The 22,239-nt window shown below is 37.5% G+C and overlaps 1 protein-coding gene across 2 annotated transcripts in view; it reads right to left on the minus strand.

Annotated features, from left to right (window-relative positions):
• Rttn (rotatin) overlaps nt 1-22,239 on the minus strand; it is a 135,438-nt gene that overhangs the window by 22,507 nt on the left and 90,692 nt on the right. For both annotated transcript variants that reach the window (XM_005355846.3, XM_026783587.1), the window contains exons 35-40: nt 17,430-17,520; nt 11,205-11,394; nt 9,721-9,811; nt 6,155-6,308; nt 1,656-1,793; nt 166-383 (exon numbers count right to left, since the gene is read on the minus strand). In XM_005355846.3, the coding sequence (XP_005355903.1) occupies nt 166-383; nt 1,656-1,793; nt 6,155-6,308; nt 9,721-9,811; nt 11,205-11,394; nt 17,430-17,520 (882 nt within the window). The remainder of the gene's footprint in view (nt 1-165; nt 384-1,655; nt 1,794-6,154; nt 6,309-9,720; nt 9,812-11,204; nt 11,395-17,429; nt 17,521-22,239) is intronic.

The raw sequence follows: 22,239 nt of genomic DNA on the forward strand, positions 1-22,239 counted from the left end.
CAGAGGCAGGCGGATCTCTGTGAGTTCGAGGCCAGCCTGGTCTACAAGAGCTAGTTCCAAGACAGGAATCGAAAGCTACAGAGAAACCCTGTCTCGAAAATAAAAAAAAAAAAGATAAAAAAAGTCCAGAAAACAAACAACCAAAAAAATCAAGGACTCACACACCTGAAGAATTGCTTCATTAAGTCGCTCTGAAGCTTTAAGACCTTCCTGAGTTCCATCAAGAAGTAAAGCCACTGTTGGGGCCTGGCATGCATTTGTTCTGTCCTTGTCCTGGAGACGCCTCTTTTCTTCCTCCGCCAAGAGGACAGACAGGAACTGGAGGGTGGCAATACTCAGGGCAGGGCACCTGACTGACAACCCGACACATATGCACAATGCATCTAAAGGGAGAATGATTTCTGACGTAAATGTTTGAAAACGTCTTCAAATTTATGGAGGGAATTAATCGGATTTGTTTTAGTAGTTACATTTATATCATTCTTATTTTTAATGCTATAATTAAAATTATTAAATTAGTTAATACTAATTCTAAAATAACTATTATAAAATAACTCTTATTTTTAAAATTATCAATAGTATATATACAAGAAAAAAACAGTTTTAAAGTCAATATTAAGGCAACATTGAGAGTTGAGAAATCTATTTTATTTTTCACTATACGTGTTTTTCAGTATACAAACATAGGGACAATGTGTGGATGACTATTTTGAGCTAATATTTAAAGTTCCTAGAATTTTTAAGTTCTGAATTTTATTTCAGTACTAAGAAAATGTTAGCCAGAATTTGGAGGTATGGCTGAGGTATAGTTCAGCACTTGTCTAGCATGTACGTGGCCCATACAGAAGCCTATATTTTATATGTTTCCTAAAAATGCATTTTAAAAATGTTAGACATAAATATTTATGTAAAATCTTGCTATGTTAAAGTTTATGAGACTATAAAAACACCAAAGTTTACTTACATAAAAAGTCACTTGTTTATTTTAATGAGAAACAAAATATAAAAAAAACCTAAGTTTTGATATTTCTATGCTATAAAAAATATCTTGAGAAAGAAAATATTTTAGAATTTCTTTTGTTGTGTATGAGATTACATGTATGTACATTTTAACACAGAATGCAGATAGCAAAAAAAGGAACAACTTTTGTGGGATCAAAAATAAATCTTTCTAATTGTTTTATGAACATTATAAAAATGTGTATGTTATAAGGACCCTAAGAGAGACATACATGGATCTAATCTACATGGGAAGTAGAAAAAGACAAGATCTCCTGAGTAAACTGGGAGCTTGGGAACCATGGGAGAGGGTAGAAGAGGAGGGGAATGGAAAGGAGGGGAGCAGAGAAAAATGTATAGCTCAATACAATCAATAAAAAAAATTTAAATATTAAAATGTGTATGTTAACACACATTTTCATGAAACCACAGACTGCTCTTACTTGGTTTTTGGCATACTGAGATTTATTGCAATTTTTCAAATCTATATTTTGGAGAAAAGGAGGCTCATGCGGAGTATTGCAAATTCTCAAGTGCCCTGTAATTCTTTCCTAGGCCATGCCATAACTATTTGGAAAATTTACACATTTAACTGGAAATAAAGTTTACCAATTTTTATTATATGAAAGACCCCTATCATGCAAGGATCTTCTTACCAATCACTGCCTCCCAGTGCTTGGCAAGAGCTGAGGTAATAAGAGGAAGGGAAACAGCACCAGCTTTCCTCAGGAGTGTGGCCAGAAGGTCGAATAAGTGTGTCCACGTGATGTGAAAAGCCAGCACTAACTGTGCATCTGGAAAATTAGGCAGAAACACTTATTAACAAGTTAGGGTTAGTTATTAACAAGAGAACGCCTCAGAAATACACAACTGACCACTAATACTTTATTGCACACATGAATTATACACTTCATAAAGAAAACCAGTAATTGCCCAATGGCAGACTACACTAACTACAAGAGTGACCTGCGTGCCAGCTCAACTGCCCCAGACTCCAGACTCAGTTCCCAAGGCCCATACCACATCCACACCTCGCCCCTACCTCAACACCCCCACCCCGGGGGACTCCAGCTGCGCAGGTGCAGGCCACACCAGTAAGAACAGGTGAATGACCTCCCTGCCAGTGTAACTACCCCACTCCCTGGATTCCGTCCCAAGGCCCATTGCAGCACTCAAGAAAGGCAATTATCACTATCGTCCCAGTGAGAATTTCTGTTACTGTGATAAAACACTATGACCAGAAGCAACTTGGGAAAGAATGGATTTAATTCAACCAACAGTGACACATCACCAGCCATCACAAAGGACAGTCAGGACAGGAAGCCAAACAGGCAGGAACTGATGCAGAGAACACGGAGGAGTGCTGCTTACTGGTTTAATCCTCAAGGCTTGCTCAGCCTGCTTCCTTACAGCGCCCAGGACTGCCTGTACGTGAATGTCTACAATGAGCTGGGGCCTCCACAGCAACCATCAACCAAGAATGTGCACCATAGATCTGCCCATAGACCAATCTGATGGTGGTATTCGCTCAGTCAAGGTTTCTCTTCCCATATGAGTCTACCCTGAGTCAAGATGGCATAAAAACTAGCCTACAAATTTATCAAATTACTACAGTTAACTTCTTTTTTTCTACTGCTTCTTAAAGGTATGTTCCTCTACCCTTTTACAGTCACAAGCCATCCGTTCATTAAAATATGCTCAACAACAATCAGAAAGTGTGAAACAGTAAATATAAGGCACAATTTCAGAACTGCACAGTAGACACAGTAAAACCTGAGAACGGTTTCTTCTGTGAAACAAACTTTCCTCTGATTTTCTCTATTCCCTCTAGCAGCTCTGTGCAGAGATGAAAAGAAAAGCACAATGTGCTAAGGTCAAGGCAGAAGAGAAAGAAAACTTTCTTTGAAGAGCCAAGCAGAGAATTATCCTACAAAGAAAACACTACACACTGGGCTGAGCACTGCTGCCTGTGTGGACCCCATGCTAGAGAGGTTAACCTTCCACAGCGAGGACGCTGTCTGTGTAAATGCAGGTTGGACAGCAGTGGCTGTCTCTGGACTCTCTCCAGTTCTGTCACCTTTCGTCAAACTTCACTCAAGTAAGCTGCAAACATTGTTCAGGCGTTCCTCAGCACCAACCCTTGAGAGGCGCTTGAGAGAGCAATTTTAAGGACTCGGGTCACAACCTGTCCCAGTGCTCCTCAACATCCTGTCACTAAACTCTCTAAGCGCTAGTTTAGATGCTTGCCCATTGCTAATCTCATAAAAATTTAATTCCAAAGACATGCTGTGTACTGATATACTAAGGTACTATACACTTATTTGTAGTAACCCTTAAATAATGAAAGTCTACTCTTTTTATTCATTAAAGGCTAAAGAATGATAAAATATTTAAATTGGAAATAAATTTAAAATGTTATTAACATTTAATTTTATTACAATACTTACTGAAAATTTTAATTGTATATGTTTATGTATAAGGTATTGAATTAAATATTTGAATTAAGAAATACTATAAATATCTAACATACCTGTATATATTAGAAATATAGCCAAAGTTTAATAAAAATCATTCAAAACTTAGTTTCTAAGAAAACAATTTAAAAATGCTTTCCCTAAGATAAATTTTTAATAAACATTTACACTTTTGCAAGATGCAAGGAAAAAAACCTAGCTGCTAAATGTACCTTCTGATATCACCAACGATTCTGACTTGCAGTACTTTCTGGAATAAGCTTAAATACTTCTTTATAATAAAATTTATAGGAGGAACAATAAAAAAATATTTACAAGAGCAGTCACACCACCTTTGCCAGGTACACCAGATCAAGTGACTCAACATCTTCATCACAGTTTTGTGGCACTGATGTTGCAACACTTTTCCCCATCTTCATGAACTCAGTATCAATACTGGTCATGTAATGGCCACAAAACCCAACACGAAAAGGTACTAAAAAAAAAGAATTTATGAGGTAGACTCTGCTAGACTACAGATAATTGTAATATTTACCTCACCCCTTCTCACAAGAATCAATTTCATCACTGTTGAGCTTACAGTCTAACCTACCAAGCTTAATTAAATTATTGCTACCATTAAGAGAATTTCTATTAACATGGGTATAAATGATGCTGAGGACTGGAATTGCTCAGGATCACGACATCTTTCACTTTCACATCTCAAAGGCAAAGCAAATTGTGTGACTTCAAAGGACGAACTAAGAATGAATTGAAGTCAGGTTTGATGGTGTATGTCTGTAATTCCAGATTAACTGAGAGGCTGAAGCAAAATGATTTCAAGTTCAAGGGCAGCCCGTGCTACAGAGCTAGGTCAACCCCGGAGTGAACAACTTACCAAGTCACTATCTCAAGATAAAAAAATTTAAAATAGGTTGGAGAGGTAACTGAGTGATAAACTGCTTGCCTAGTTTGTACTAGGCACTAACTTTAAATCTATGGAATATGGGGAGAAATGGGTGAATGAATGAACAGAAGGGCAAGTAAAGTGATCAGTTACATTATTAAAAATGATTTATATTTAAAAACCAAACATAGTCATATATGATCCCATATACTTGATAACTATCACTGATATAGACACATATCTGTCTATAAAATTCAGGGTTTGACACATACAATCACCACGCTATTCATTAAATTCAATACTTTGTTTCAAATTTCCCTACTACTAAGCATTATATTTAGCTTTCAACAAAATGTAGGTCTCAATATTTTAAGGTCTTAGAAAATGTTCATCTTATATGCTAAACTAACTTATACCTGTATCTGTAATTTGGCCTTAGCCAAAAATATAAAAATATTACTCAAAGTTCACTGCAGACTGTAGCATATGTTTCAGCTAGCAGACAGAGGAGATTTTTGGTCCATTTTTTAAGCTACTCATCTGCCCTAAGTTGTTTCTGGAGCTACTTAAGATTGTTCTAATTATAAAACACACCTTCAAAACCTCAAAAAAAAAAAAAAAAACAGGGGTGGAGTGGGGTGGGGAGATGGTTTCATCTGGAGAAAAATAAGATTTGCTCCCTCAATATTGTTCACTTCTCATCTAAACTGTAAAAATAAAACTTAGCTAAAGTTCCTGTTGCTGAAGATACCATGTACTTTGGACACAGGAACCAGAGGACCAGAGCTGGATCTGACCTGAAAGACTCTTCCCTGAGGACACATTTCATGGTAACCGAAGGTCCCATCCCAGCTTTCAAAGTAGGGAAACAACCAATAAACCTAACTAGTTAAGATGCCTATGAACTACAACAATGATTAGCATGGCAGTACTGCCACCTATACCTTAGTAGTAACCAACAGCTCTCTACTGAATTTCCTCCACAAGAAGGAAATCATGCCTACTACTATAACCCTAGCCAACTATTCATGGCTAGTGAAGTCATGGATCTTGTAGAAAAAGCTACAATTGCCAATTTACTAAAACAGCACAATCCCTAACTACATCCTGATATTTGGCCTTATACTCACAGACAAGTATAGGTCTCACCCCTCTGGGGTGGGGGTGGGGGAGTCTCATTTGCAACAGATAGAAATCATTACAGAAAATCACACTTGATAAAAATCAGAGATTGTGTGGAGTCCAGTCCCAACTAATACATCTATCTACCACACAACACCTTCCCCTAAGGTTCAGGGATCACTGCAGAAGAACAGGGCAGAAAGACTGTAAAAGTCGGAGGAACAAAAAGTTCACTCTAAGATTTTATCTCCTAGAATGTCAGAGAAGCTGCAGCCATGGAGTCTCATCAACATGACTACCTAAACAAGACCTGAAGGATAAGACCAACAGACATGCTAGAATGGAGTAGGAAAATCTCACGGGGCCTCAACCCCAGACAAAGAACTAACGTCAAGTAAGGGATACTGAGAGTGGGAGAGTCTTCCTCGGGAAGAACCTCCAAATTGGTTATCCAATACCAAGTGGTCTATCCTGAAATCATATACAGCTAAGTCCAATCATACGAACTGAGCAGGTCGTGTGTGTTGGGGGAATATGGGGTGGGAAGGTAACAACTGGAGAAACACAGATCATGAATTTGAGAGACAGTAGAAGACAGAGACATGGGAAGGGCTGAAGGGAAGGAAAAAATGATGTGATTACATTTTAATTTTTAGAACATTAAAAAACTTACCTAATACATCTTTGGTACACACAATGAGAACTCGGATGACATTAGTGATAAGAGGTTTCAAGAGCTCATCCTGTGTCACAAGGTTAGGATCTACCAACAGACAGGACTGCAAAAGCTGGGACAAAGAGGATAGGAATTCCAAGAGAAAGGAAGCCTATTTGCAAAAAGACAAAGAATATAATAAATAAGCAGATCTCATGAAAAGCCTATCTCAGTTGCATCATGGTGTCTACTTTTCTATGTGTTGTAAGAAATCATTTCTTTATAAAATCCACAATAAAGCACCAAAAAAGCACTCAGCATAAATTATGTGCTATATACTTAATATGCAGCAGGCAAAGCATAGCTTCCAATATTAGGAGCATGGTCAGTAATGGTCACACTAGGACTATCAATTATACCACAAGTAAATAAAGCAATATTTTCAAAGCCAATTTCTGTATTCCATTTAAAGAAAGTCTTTATATTTTAAAAATAGGTAACTTGTAGAACCAATATCAGAGAAGAAGCATAGAGGATATTTAAAGTCAAAGTAAACTAGTTTGTAAGGAAAAATCTGATTAAGAAAATATTACTCAAAGTGCATAAGAATAGAAGAAAATACATCTACTCTAATAGCCCAGCTAATGTTATCAATAAAATTTATTTTTGCTTTTAGTTATATATAGCTATAAATACATATAAATATAAAAACAATATTCTCAAATGTGAGAGAAAAAATTTAAATTTCCATGATTAACAATAGAACTATTTCTGGAATTTTCCTAATGCTAATACTGTAAGTAGTACCTGGTAAATCCCCTTTCAAAACTTCCTCTGAGAGAGAGCAGTTAAAGAACAGCAGGCGTACATCCTTAAAGGAGAATTTTATAGAGCTACCCAAGGCCAGTTTCTATGTACAAAAGCACAGTCTTTTCATTCATCTTAGTTTGATGCTGTGAGACTGTAATAGGAGTTGGGTACTGGTTTCCATTTGTAGAGGTGTCCATGTCCCCAAGGTATACAGCCTCAGACACTTAAAAACAATAGTTCTCTTACTTCTTCCATGAGTATGAAATTCCTTTATAGAATATGCTAGCTTCTTTTGTATTATATAAAAGTACATGTTCCTTTATCCTTCAGGAATTCCTTCTACAAATTTTGAAATTTAATTTGCTTATTTCTGTAACACTTTTGTTGTTCTTTTATATTGTTGGAAACAGGGTCTAACGCAGTCTGTCTGAGCTTGCCTAGCACTCACTATGTACTCGAGAGGTCTTGAACTTCTGATCTTCCTACTTCTATTTCCCAAGTGTTGGGATTACAGACAAGTACCACAAGATTCTGCTCTGTGAAGTGTTTGTGATCTCTTCATCTTCTGCCGTATTAAAGTTACAGCAAGTCTAATCTCTGGGTACTGGAAATATTATTATAAATAAGCCAGTGAGAAACATGAGAGGAAAAACCTAACTATTTTGTAAATTAACCATTTAAGATTAAATATTAATATAGCTAATATACTATCTTTTCCTATTTATAATATTCTTAGAAACAAACAATGCAACAACAAAACCTACCAATCACACACTCCAACACTGTCACCTCACTATCAGCTTTCTGTACCTGGCTCTGCCTCAGACGTCCATAGCTGTTTTCCCTTTAGCCCAGGTCTCTTGCTCTATTTTATTTTACTTTATTTTGACCATTGTGTACCAACTACTCCTCTTGTGTAGCACCCCTTTGTCCAACGAATGTCACCCTTTTTTTCATACCATTTGTTACTATCTGGTCCCAAACTTCACATTCTGTATGTGCTCCTATCTGTCTCTTGCTCCTAGATTCCTTATGGGCACAGATATTTGCTTTGTATCAACAGCAGCAACTAGAATAGAATCTGGTAAATGTTAGAGAGTTTCCTGGATTCCTGTACAAACAACAATGTACAGACATTAATCCATACAAGGCGGGCAGCAAAGTAGATCAGATCAGAGTGTCCTCTGGAACCAACATGCCAACTCTCCTTGCTCTGCTCAGTACTTGTGGGAGATTCCTCAACTTCCACCATTTCCTTTGTACCATTACAGCACTGACAATTGCGCCTGTGGTTTCTTGTGCATATATTTACTCATACAAGGACCCATCAATGTTTGTTTCTGCTATCATGGTACTAAACTGTACCATGGACACAACTACAGGCCAGGTCCTGCCTCATTGCTGACTGTGCTTTCTAGTCTCATTTTCCCCTCACAGATCCAGCTTCAGCAATTCTGGATTGTTTGCTGCTTTTTGGACAGACCAGCCAGACTCTGGTGCCAGAGGCCTTGTTCTGCCTATAGAACTGTTTTTATCATGTCAGGTCACACATATGATTGGGAAGATTTTCCCTGGACACTAAGTACAGGCCTCTGCCTCAATATCTGGTGCTGTCCCTTGCTTTATCTTTTCTTCTGAATGCTTGTTATCCTTAAATATACATGCGTTTGTTATGTATTTTCCTAATATAAAGAGAAAAATTTTTAATGACTTAAGAGAAATTTTAAACCAGAGAAGGCATTCAGTTAAGACTTTTCAATTGTACAAACAAAAGAGTAAAGAGAACATGTATCTTATGAATAAGCTAATTCAATAAAAATACTATACTAAAAAAAACCATGTGCCTCAAAAATGGCATGCAGAATATTTCCAAGACACTCTAGAGGCTTTCTGTGTTCAGAGTGCAACACAAAAGACACTTCAGTTTCCACTTCTCACCCCTCACCCACACGAAACAAATGGCATGTTATATTTTGGTCTTTAAATAAAAATTCTAGCAGTAGCAACTATATTGGAAATTGTTAAACATATTTTACATAAAGAACTTAGGCAAGAACCCGAAATTTAGTGAATAGCTGTGAATAAAAAAATAAAATTTATTTTTGTCACCTTGTGAAAATAGGCTTTCAGTTTTTTGTTTGTTTTGTTGAGAATAAGGTCTTGCTACGTAGCGCTGGCTATGCTGGAAGTCACAGTAGATCATGCTCATCTCCAACTCACATAGATCCACCTACCTCTGCCTCCCATGTGCTGGGAGGTTTAGCTAGACTGTAGTGATGCACGCCTTTAATCCCAGCACTCAAAAGGCAGAGGTAGGTAGATCTATTTGAGTTTGAGGCCAGCCTGGTCTATAGAGTGAGTCCAAGACAGCCAGGACAACACAGAGAAACCCTGTCTTGTGAGGTGGAGGGAGGGGCAGGGAGCATGTTAGTCTAACAACTTCAACCTAGGTGAAAATAACAGATACCAGAGATAGCCTAAAATAGTAGGAGTAAGTGGTCTATACCAGTGCCCCTTTATACAGTAGTGCTCCAAGAAACATTACTAATCATTTATAATTCATTAATGATGGAGTTAGGAAAAGTGCCCACTGTTCTTTCCTCCCCCAGTTTCTCTATTAAAATTTTAAGTAACCTCAAAAACTATCTAGTATCACGCATATACTGAGAGATTCCCATCCTTTTCTTAACGTTGGCTCTCCTTAGAATTTGCTGTTTGGCCCACAAGGCAAAGAAATCCATGATACAGAAGACAGGTTGATCCAAGGTACTTACCTGAGCTTGAATATGTTCAACAGCAGATGATAAAGCCAGCGGGGTCTTGAGTTCCTGGACACACATCTCTATGACAGAGGCATCCACAGTACTGTCAAGGATAAGGAATACCCCATAGATAGATAGTTACTATGCTTCTTATTAAAGACAAAACATCACAATGTGAAGTTTCAATATAAACCTGAATATAAATAAAAAGGAAGGACATTTACAAGTAAACAAAATATTTAAGGTTTCCCAAAGTATTTAAGAAAACAGGAAAATATTGTGCTAAGCAAGTGTGAAAAACAGAAAATTTTACAAAGTGAAACGGCCGTAGTCAGTATCAGTAGTCAACAGGAAACCAGACTAGAGGGACTGCATCCATCGTGCTGTCCTGTAAGCAGCTGCAGAGGGTGAGCTCGACTGCTAATGGACGTGAGTGGGCCTAGCCCACTGTGGGAGGCACTAGCCCTGGGCAAGTGGACCTGACGGTGTAAGGCACCAGGTGCCTGCTCAGCTTAGCTCAGCTGCTCTCAATAATGACGATAATGACGACCTGCAACTTCTAAACCCAATCATAAGCCCTTTTCTCCTCTGAGTTGCTTTTGATCAATGTTTCATCATAGCAACAGAAAACCTAGGGCAGACACAAAGAATTATTTTTCCAGTTGTTTCTTCACATCTCAGAAAAAGAGAAGGTAGCATGATTTAATAAAAAGAAGACAGACATTTCTAACAGCACTGCTCTAGAGTAAAAGGAGAGAACTGAAGAGAAATGGACATATGCACGTGGATAAAGAAGGTGGACAAGATGGGCTAGAGTAGCCGGATGTTAGGAGGGGAGAAGTCACACTCACTAAATGCAAGTATTCGGATACTGACTTTCCTCACACTCATCCCTTTCAGCAGAGGCCAGCTACAACCCTCTAGAGGATAAAGCATGTTCAATACTACAACACAGTGCAAGGAATGAACTAAAAACTTAGATAAGCCTGAACATAATAAAAACATCATCAGACATTCATTAATATTAGGAAAATGAAAAATTCAACGAATCAAGTCACTATTTCCTTAAATTCCACCAAAATGCTTCTGATTAGTTTAGTTTCCCATAACAAAATACATCCAAATGAAATTCAGCAGTATTTTCAACCTGGGAACATAATTCTGATATGAGTGCTAGAGATAGGAATCTTCAAACTCCTTCACATCCAGTGAAAAATAGCAAAGGAGATTATACTACATCCCTTGTCTGTGCTATAAGATTTAGAACCACTTCAATTTTTTTAATTAAAAAAAATAGTTTTGATCTAAGCAATCAAGTTAAGAAGCCAATACAAGTTTATTAATAGAACAGAGGGAGGATATAACAACAGCAACTGTGAAGACAACTGTAGCAGAACAAAAGCCTGGAACTTACTTGATATAAGAACAAAAGAGAATATACTGCCAAGCACATACGGTCCCGTGTTTATTCATCTCTATTCCCATTTATCTCTTACCTACAAAGAAACTCTATGAGATGGGCTTGTTGAAAGGCATTTGCAGCATCCCTTGGAATAACTGCCAAGAGGTTGTCTAGAAGGCTGCAGATTGCCGACAGAAGAGATGGAGTAACAAACGTATACTGCTTGTGCAGGGGAGCAGAGAGCGAGGAGTCACAGGGGCGCACTGGTCTGGGTTCACACTGACCTGTTATTCAAAAAAAAAGTGTAAAAACTATTCAATTTACCTGGTGGTTATTAATAAAATTTAACTCCTCATAACACAGGAAAGTTTGTAAAGATATAGAGGTGGATGACTGGTTAATTCTCATAACTGCATGGTAAAGTTTAACCTTGAGGCTAGGGAGATTGCTTCTATTCCCAACCCTCAACCCCCGAGTGTGCATGTGCACACACAGAAGCACCCAACGTGCAAGAGCCAAAATTAGAATAAAATCGTTTTCTCCCCGCTGAGATTCTAGGTACCAGAATGTTCCCAACTTCCAAACACTTTACAGGATCCATTTAACACCTTTAGTCATTTAATATTTCATTTACATACACCACAGAAAAACCCCTTTCATTGTCCATTGTCTATCTGCTCATTTGCTCAGTCTTAAGTTTAAGAATGCTATTTGCAAAAGGTAACCTAGCATCATGACTTGAAGGGTTGCCACAGTTTTCTTTGCCATTAAGTCTGAGGGTGAAAGTCTATGAAAGGCGAGACCAACTTGTTTGTATCCCACATTAGTTTCTTGTTTTGTCAGTTTAAGTTTCCTTTTCTTTCTCTTTGTAGCATACAAAACATAAAATATGGTTATTAAGCCTAACTAAGCTAAGAAGTATATGCAAGAGAGTGCCTACGTCTACTATAGAGTCCCTTTTACCTTGTACTTACCCTCATGTACTTCCTCCATAACAAACCAGTCACACTGATAAACTTCCTGCCTAATTTTATTACAAATGAGGATATACATGTATTTTTTAATTTCCCTTTTATTATTTTATTGCTTGCAGGTACATGTTTGTTCCTCTACGTCTATACTTGTGCACAGTATGCATGCCTGCTGTCTGCAGATGCCAGAGGAGGGCACCAGAACCCATGGAACTTGAGTTACAGATGATAGTGAACTGCTACTTGGGTGCTGGAAATCAAATCCAGGTCCTGTGGAAGAGCAACCAGAACTCTTAAAACACTGAGCTGACTGTCAAAAAAGTAGAGTTCTATAAATACTATATACTTTGAGTATATATTTTTAGTGGTTTTTGTGTGATGTATGTGTGAGAATGCCCAAGTATACACATGTGGAGGTCAAAAACAAAATTGGGTGTTCCGCTTTATATGTTCATATTCTCTCTCTCTCTTTCTCTCTCTGTGTGTCTCTCTGTCTCTCTCTCTCTCTCTCTGCCTCTGTCTCTCTCTGTCTCTCTCTCTGTCTCTGAACCTGAACTTCAACAATGTAACCAGACTGGCTGCTCCCTGAACCCCAGCTTACCCACCCGTTTCTGTCCCCGCACTAGCATGAAAAGCACATGTTGCCACAGCCAATATTCGCAAGGGAGCGAGAGGACTGCACAGCAAGCACTTTGTCCACTGAACCATCTCCCTAACCCAGTGGATGCTTTTGTTACTTACCAATATTTGGGGAGGGAGGGACAACAATTTATTGTATACCAATTTTAAGATACCTCATTTTTAAAAAAGCAGAATAGTTCATTACATGAATATTAATCTGAAGCCAGCCCCTGCTTATGGGAATCTAGGTATCTGATATTTTTTCTAATTGCAAACAATATTGCATTAAATAATCATGTACATATGTATTTTAATACTTTTAGAAATTCCTATTTGTAAGATAAATAAATTTATAGATTCATGAGATATTGTCAAGTTCCCTCCAAAAATGTTATACTAATTGCATTGCCTCTTAAAATTTATATTGTTTTCCATAGCCTGGCCAAGAGGATGCACAGCCAATGCATTTTAATAGTTGGCAATTTAATTTAACAGCTAAGAAAGAGGGTCACAGTGTAGCATTAATTTGTACTTATTCAGTAATATGGATTCCTCATATTTTTTGTATGTGTCTACCTAGTGTTTCTGTTCATTTTTATATGGAGTTAGTTCTCTTCCTTCTGAAAAACTGAGAATATTTTACATGCTTACAACATAGCCATGTTACAAATAGTTATGTTGGTTGTGTCTCTTCACTTTATGGCAATTTCTGTCATAGAAGTTATCTTTTTAACTATTATTATTAAATGTAAAATGTGTCATTTTTTACTGATATTTGAAGAAGCAAAATTAGAAAGCTTTCTAGTACTTTTATAGGCAGTATTTGCAGAAGCTCACTTTTCACTTTGAAACCCAGATAATTGTATATAAGAATGCTCTTGTGTCAAACGGCTAGCTAGTTTTCACCACTATTATCAAAAGATCCATAGCTTATCCAAAGATCTGAGTCACCACTTTAATCTTCATGGATACATCCTCAGTTCTGTTTGTCTTTCCACTGCTGGTAATAAAAACAGATTCAATTACAGTTCTCCATATATGATAACATCTCTGTAGCACTTGTCACCTTTTAGACCATTTTCCTGGCAACTTTTGTACACTCATTTTTGTTTTGTTTTAATTGTTAATAGAAACTTATTTACCACAAACAAATGTGGTGGCATTTTGACTGGACAGTAATTTATATATTACCTTATAGAGAATTGACACTTGATAACTTTTTGATGTCAAGTTATCCTATCTAATATAATAGATTTTTTTTATATTTGTTCACATCTATTTTCATAGGTTTGGAGAATGTTTTAAAGTTTTCTTCTATAAATGATGCAGCAGCTGGTGAGATGGCTCAGCAGGTATAGGCAGCTCCTGCCAAGCCTAAGAACCTAAATTCAATCCCTTAAATTCACAAGCTGTCCTCTGACTTCCACATGCACAGTGTGGTACTCGTGTGTACCCTCCTTCCCCCCCCCACACACACATACACACACTCAATAATTAAGATACATAAAAATCTGAATATATTTTGTTACCACGCAGCGCACCCCCATGTCTGCACTCTGTCTGCTACAACCCAGTTCGCGAGCTTCGGGCAAGAGGCTGGAGGTTGAGAATACAGACGCAGAGACAGACCGACACACAGACCTTCAAACACTGGTACCAAAAGCCCTAAGAATGCCCCTTTATTGTGTTCAGGGGCATATAGAGATAGCCACGCCCCAGCCAAACCCACCAGAAACCACTCTCCTGCCATCAGGAATTCCTGAAGGTCTCGTGCTCAGAGCAGCTGTAGGCACTCAGATCAGGGGAAAACAAGTTGTTTACAAGAAATTCAGGATCTGGGGTCTCACTGCTCCCAACATTTTGTAATTTTTGATAGTCTGCTCCTGCATCTTTACCTCCTGTTACACTGTTACACTACAGGTGGCCTTGTCAACACTGTACTCATTGTTCATAGGCATATATAAAGTCTATTAATTTCTGTGTACTTTTGTTATTTTAGTGAATTTTTTTGTACTTATCATTAACTGCTAAAATATTTGTAAGCATACAAGATAGATGTTCAATTAAGTATTTTCTATTATTAAGCCCTTTTATTTACTAACATAAATTACTGGAAACCAAGGTGGAACCCTGTTCATAAAATTATTGGAACAAATATTGTAATACAAATTCAATGAAGCAAACATTTTTCTAAGAATATTTTTGATGTGGGATTCCCATCTGTATGCTTTGAATATCACTGGTTAACAAAGGAACTCCTTGGGGCCTATAGCAGAGCTATAAGGGAACAGAGCTAGGTGGGGAAAACTAAACTAAATGCTGAGAGAAAGGAGGTGGAGTTAGAGAGAAGCCATGGAGCCTCTGCCAGAGACAAGACATGCTGAAACTTTGCTGGTAGGCCAAAACCTGGCAGTAATGCACAGATTAATGGAGATGGGTTAAAGTAAGATGTAAGAGTTAGCCAGAAGTATGCTTAAGCTATTGGCCAAACAGTATTGCAAATAATACAGTTTCTGTGTGATATTTCGGGGCTGAGCAGCCCAGGAACCAACAAGAGGCCTGCTGCAACATATTTTATATACATCAATATTCACACTTAACTCCTTTTCAGAAAAGTATTATTTCATTTGGGTCAGAAATTTAATGCTACCAAATGATGTCAATACATTCTCTCTAATTAAAAGATCAGTTGCAAACTTCAATGTAAATACAACTTAAATCAGAGATGGTTGTGTCCCAAATACAAAGAATGAAAAACACTGGCATTTGTAAAATTAACATTGCAGGGGGCTGAGGATTTAGTTTGTGCCTAGTATGAAAATGGTCCTGGGTATCACATCCAGCTTCAAGTAAAGTAAAAATATACTATATGTTGCTTATGTGAATCTCTAGAACATAAAGACCCAGAGATCTGTTTCAAGTGACAGTCTTACAAGATGTATCTCAACTATAGCCTCTTCACTCTAGTCACCCATCATTAAGCTTTTCCAAAAAGAGGGGAAAAAATAGAATGAATATTTAGTACTTATTGACTCAAGTACTCAACACTGCTCAACTGGTAAGGAGCCATATGGCGATCAGAAGTTATTCTACACAATGAACGGTTTCTTTAAACGATTTATTTCTTCAAGTATGTAAATGTGGGGGTTCACCTGAGTGCAGGTGCCCTGTGGGAGCTGGAATTGCAGGTAGCAATAAGCAGCTCCACGTATGAGTTGGAAGCCTAACTTGGTCCCTCTGCAGACCAGTAAGTCACACTCTTGTCTGCTGAGCCACAACTCTAGCGGATCAGACTTTTCTACAGTCAAATTTTCCTTTGTTACTTCACCACCTTTGTTTTGTTGGCTTCTGTTTTATTTTATTTTGTTTTTTGGATTTTCGAGACAGGGTTTCTCTGTGGCTTTTGGGGCCTGTCCTGGAACTCAATTTGTAGAGCAGGCTGGCTTCGAACGCACAGAGATTCGCCTCTCTCTGCCTCTGGAGTGCTGTGGTTAACCTCCCACCTTACTTCTGATTATTTATTCTAGATTATCCTAAATTGTCTGTGATTTGTTTAATTAGTAATTTGTTCTCCAAATATTTAGTTTAAAAATTGTCTGGACTTTTCCCTCTTTTCCTTTCTCCCTTCTCTATCCACATCTCTTTCTATCTCCTAAGAAAGTCGAATATCTTCCTAAAAGAAAATAATACCTTGAGTGGGCTCAGGCAATAAATCAATAGGTGAAGTACTTGCTAAGAACCATGGGACCTTGAGTTCAGATGCTCGTGACCCCTGAAAATGCTGTGTATGGCAGCAAACATCCGCACCCGCAGTGATGAGCGGTCAGAGGGAGGCAGATCACAGGCCCTGTAGTGAGCTTCAAACTAAGGAAGAAACTCTGTCTCAAAACACAGGAGGGAAGACTTGGGCACACAATCCCACCCACAGCCTGAGAGCAAAGGGCAGTTGTTAGCTGCTGATAGAGAGATAGTTTTCTCTAAGAATGTAGCCACTGTTAAATTGACCGTGCTCTAGTGGAAGAAAAAAATCCAAACATATTTGAAAAGCACATTTTGTCTTGAAAAAGTTTCATGACACCGGGGAAGCAGAGGTAGACAGATAGATCTCTGAGTTCAAGGCCAGACTGGTCTATAAAGGAAGAACTTTAAGATAGTCTGGCTATACAATCAGATCTTGTCTCAAAAATGGGGATAGAGAAGAGAGGGTAGGTCTGGGAAGAGCTGGGAGAATGGGAGTGGATATGCTCAAGACATACAAAACTCAAAATTTTCCAAGAACCAATAAAGAAAATACAAGCAAAGGCCTTCTGGCACATGTGGGGCATTCAGAGAACACTCTGTGTGGATGATTCTCGGACGATGGAAAGAACTGTTTGGCTATCTCCAAAGAAAGAGAGGAAATTCTGCTCAATGCTCTTCAAAGGCAAAAATGAAAGATGCTCAAAAAACTTAACCCATGGAGCTCAAGTGGACATGGTACAAGGAAATGCACAGCAAGTATAGGACATCCAGGAGAACAGCACCTGTCCAGGTTAAGGGAGCTAACAGATTTCCCATGAAAAATTCATGAGGAAGTAAATGTAGGTCACACGGCTCACAGTTTCACCCTCAAATAATGATGTACTACAAGTTCCAAGTTCACATGTATTAAATTTCCTATGCCTAATAGATTCCTAATGTTAACACACACACACACACACACACACACACACACACACACAAAATACCTGGAGTCACAAACTGGTCAAGTGCAGTCTCAGACGGAAGTGTTGAGGGCAGTAGTGGCTGGGTCTCAGCACTGCCCACTGAGGCCGCCACCTGTGAAGCAGACAGGGTGCTTTACTCATTAGTACTGAAGCATGAAAAATAAAACAAACAGTAGATATGAAAAATATCCTTAGGGAAGCAAGTTTACAATGAATTTTACCAGTTACCATAACTACAGAACACTTTTAATCCTGAGTTATGGCTAGTTTTCTGATAAGGCATTTTCTATGACCCTTTTTAGCAACTGTTACAATGTCCATAAATCAGTAACACAAAAGAACCAAATTTGATTTGAAGCCCAATTAAAATTTTAGGTTTCTGATATAAATAATTTATGGTTCTTACTTGCCTAAATGTTTACACTTATTTACATTTCTTTACCTCAAATTTACTGTTTTTGAGATTCTTAATTCTTGCTTTAGACTTGTTATATAAATCAGTGTTTGTCCTCCATATACGATCCCTCGAAAATGGAGTAAACTGAACTAGAATCCTCTGTAAGAACAAGAGCTTTTAACTGGTGAGACATTTCTCTAGCTGTTATTTTCTTTTATTTATAATAGAATGGTTTGCTTTTGATGTTTCAAATTGTACACTTAAGTTTTAATAACATCTATAAAAATCAGTGTAAATGCTGAAGAGACAGATGACTCAGAATTTAAAAGCACTTGCTGTTCTTCCAGCAAACCTACGTCTAATCCCTAGTACCCACACCACCCACAACTATATAGAACTCCATTCCCAGGAGACTTAATATCCTATTATAGCCTCTGCAGATACCAGGTACACGTGGTAAACAGATAAATAAACAAACACACCATACATATAAAATAAAGTTTAGGAAAACCTTGCAGATCTAGAATTAAAAAAAAACACAGCGATGTATTAAAACATTTTACTCTATCTTGCCTCATATCAGAAAAGAACTTAAAGAGCTTGGCAAAATGCTGACACTGTGTTTCAGAAAACAACACTTTTACAACATTAAGCCTAATAGAAGTACTGTAGAAAGCAAACACAAATTCACCTAGCGGCTCTCTAAAATTGAATGTACTCAGTCTACTGTGTTTGGAACTTCTTAGGTGAAAAATACCTCTCTTGGGAGGGAGGGAAGATACCTCTTTTTCTTCCCATTTTTTTCCTCTCTGAAAAGGCACAAAGGGTGCATACCTGGGGAACCCCATGTTAGTGTATACATATGACATAGGGCATCCACAGAACTGATAAATAAGCATTACTTATGACATAGAGACCACCAGGTCACATCTATATAATCCCTGTGTTTACTCCTAAGCATATTGTACCTTTGATTTACAGTGATAACATGAAAGCAAATACTAAGATTACTTTCATTTGTAGTTTCTGGTAGAATCTCAGTTGAGAATTGACAGTATAAACCCTTTCCAATAGGCGAAAATCCTCACACACATCTGTAGAGGAAGGAAACTAGCTGTCTGTGTTTGAGAGAGTATGCTTCCTTTTCCAGACTTTTCACAACACAAGTGAACCCCTCAGCTAGACTGAGACTTCTGTCCACCCCCGTGTGGAGGTGGTGGAAGAAGACTTACTTAGAGTATACAGCATACTTAGTCATCCTTCCTTCTTCCTAGTATAATCCTCATTCTCACTTCTTACCACTGTAAGCAGGAAACCTAAGTAGGAGGCATAGGCCTATCCTCTTCCAATAGTAATCGCACTTAATTCATCTATAATTTCCTTGGTTCATCAAAACTGCCCCAATGCAAAACTACAAGGCATGTCTAGTCAACAGACTGCATGCATTCCAGAATAGTTATGAATGCAGGACAATACAAAACTGCCAATTTTCTTAAAATATTATGAGATTTTAAAAAAGAAAAAAAATGTTCCTGTAGCTTGATTATACAGCTCTTAGGCATGAATTCCATAGATGACATCATGTCACAATGTCAAAAGTCTGGATGCACCTAGCAGGCTTTTCTTGGACTTTCTCATCTTTTGTAATACACTCTGAGATCTTCAATTGATGAATTGGTGTTCCTAAATAAGACAAACTGAGTCTTCATTGAGTTGACGAAATATATGATTATCACCTTATCATTTGGCTAAAGTTACAGAAGCCAACAAAAGATATAGAAAACCAACATATTATATTACTGTGGCCCATGATAACAATGCTTATAAAATACACCCCATTTCCCCATTTGTATTTTCCTTCTAGTTCTTGTACGACCTGTAAATACTTGAGATTTATTGAAAACAAGGATATTATTCGTCTTTTTACTGAAGTCATGCCACTGAAGTCATAGAGATGCCAACTGAGATAGTTAGGCAGAAATATTTCTTCTAAGAAGCCTCTTGATTCATCCCTACATATACTACTCTGTGTATAGAACAAATCTTAATTCTCAAACAAGGGTCAGTAATATTTACCTGGTATCAGTTGTGATATAACAAGCCATTTCACTATGCAGAATAAAATGTCTTCACATCTTTATCTTTGTAAAGGCGTATCTTAGTACTTTCACACCCAAAAGCTGACTCAGCTTTGATTAAACTGTTTTTGGTAATCAAAGTTCAGCCTTTAACATCAAATTCTGAATGTTTTAGTATATTACAATAGTCAGTCATTTTCCAACCTGAGCTTTATGATCTTAGCCAATTTTAACTCTTTTGAGTACTGAACTTTTATAAAACATACCTCGTTTTTCAGCCACTTACATATGTGTACAGAAGAGTTGGAAGGAAGGAAAATGGTTATTTCATATACAAATAATTATTGAATCACTCTTACAGTGTAACCTCACTGCATGTTGACTACATAACACACCAAAGACATCTGGCTTTCGAAGCAGAGTATAACACTGTGGACAACAACAGAGCTGTTGCATCTGGATCTGAATGGCTTCTATTGGTTTGGGTACCAGGGTCTTACTCTATCCCTCATTTCTTTAACAAAGTGCCAGCAAGAATTGTTCAGTATTTTTCTCTTTTCAAAGACAATTATTATTCATAAATTAAACTTCCCAAATATTTAAACTAAAAATCAATCTTATTTAAATTTGTATTCCACATAAGAAAAAAAATTTAAAGAAATGGAGTCACATTTTCAGTATCATTTATTCTGAGAAAAGATAAAACAAATTTAAAGCAATAGCAAAACAAATCATAGTCATAAAGTTATGTTGTATTCGGGGTTTACTGTGTATGAATGTCTCATTTTTAACTTTTTGTCGGAGAAGGGATGGTTCTGGGAGGAAAGGTATGCTACATCCATGATCCAGGTGGATGGAGACTACAATTGGGAAGTGTTTACTAGAGCAGTGCCTCAATGAACACACAACACTGCCTAGCTACCCGCACTGTAGGCAATATACAGGCCCCAACCCTTACAAAGCTTAAAAAAAGACTGAACTACTGCTGATTAGATATCATCGCTAAGTCCCTAACGTGGCCCTGACAACATAGAGTGGACAAGTCTAGTACTCAGGATCCAAATCAAAGAAGAGTCTCTGCTTGGAAAAGACAAAATGGAAAAGACAACCAATAAACAGATCTTAACTTTTCTCACTTCTGAAAGATGAACAAATACAGACACAAACAGCCAAATAAGCTCAGTAGGATATATATTACCTCACCTTGTTTCCTTAATTCATAATTCCTACATTCTAGAAAAAGGCTAGTCAAGTTTAGCTATAAGAGAAAGCATCAGGTGATCTAAGTGCAATTGCCATTGCACACAGTAATAATGACCAGCAAATAAATTCTTCAGATTTGTCTCTTTGGGACAAAGATACACATCACATTAGCATGGTAAGAAAAACAATTAGTACATTTATGGACGTTAGAGTGAATCCAAAAATAATAATTCCAATACGTCAGTTTGTAATCTACTGTCTACAAAAATGAAATAAAAATAACAATAAAGTGAAAATGGCTCTGCAAACACCCTAATGAAAACACTAATCCTTTGAAAAAATGATTTACGTAGGACTATATATTTAAAATAATTTATAGTAGAGAAGGTATAAATATGTATTAGTAGGTAAAATGTAAGAGTTGGAAGATAGACTGCAAAATGACACCATCTAAGAAAGGCACAGTTATTGTGATCAGCAACTAACAGCAGCTACAGATGCTCGCCTGGGGTCAGTATGAGAGTGGGACCAACAGTCAGGGTGGATGAAGGTAGCACTTGGGGAGCCCAAACCTTCGCTACTCAATCAAATGCTACTGATAGATGTAGGAAGATGGAAGCCACTGCCTTCAGTTATATGCCTACTGGTGATCCCGTAAACTTTAATGGATAGTTCTTTTAACTTGTAATAATGTTGATATAAACCAAAAAAGTAAACTTGATTTTTCTTTCTGTATCAAGGTCTTCTTACATATGACAAATTTAGTAAGTTGAATAAAACAAAATAGTTACCACAGAAAAATTATTATTTATTGATCAGCACTGATAAACAATGAATGAAAGAGCTTAAGGTAGATCTTATGGGTTGGCTGTCTAATTTCCTCCTAATGCAACCTAGGGCACCCGAACCATCCTCCGTAACTATCTTTTGTTCTCTAGATACCATGACGTAAACATCTCTGCTCCCACACGTTTCCCTTCATGACCTTCTGCCCACTAAGGACAGGCTTAGGAACAACAAAGCCAAGTAACCATGTGCCTGAATCCCTGAAACTGTTAACTTCAATATAGCTTTCATGCCTGAGATAGATTTTTCTTAAGCATCTAGTCACGGTGACTAATGGTTTATTAGCATAGCTATTTTTTTTTTTTTT

Source organism: Microtus ochrogaster, chromosome 18 (genome assembly GCF_000317375.1).
Source record: "Microtus ochrogaster isolate Prairie Vole_2 chromosome 18, MicOch1.0, whole genome shotgun sequence".
Lineage (NCBI taxonomy): Eukaryota > Metazoa > Chordata > Mammalia > Rodentia > Cricetidae > Microtus > Microtus ochrogaster.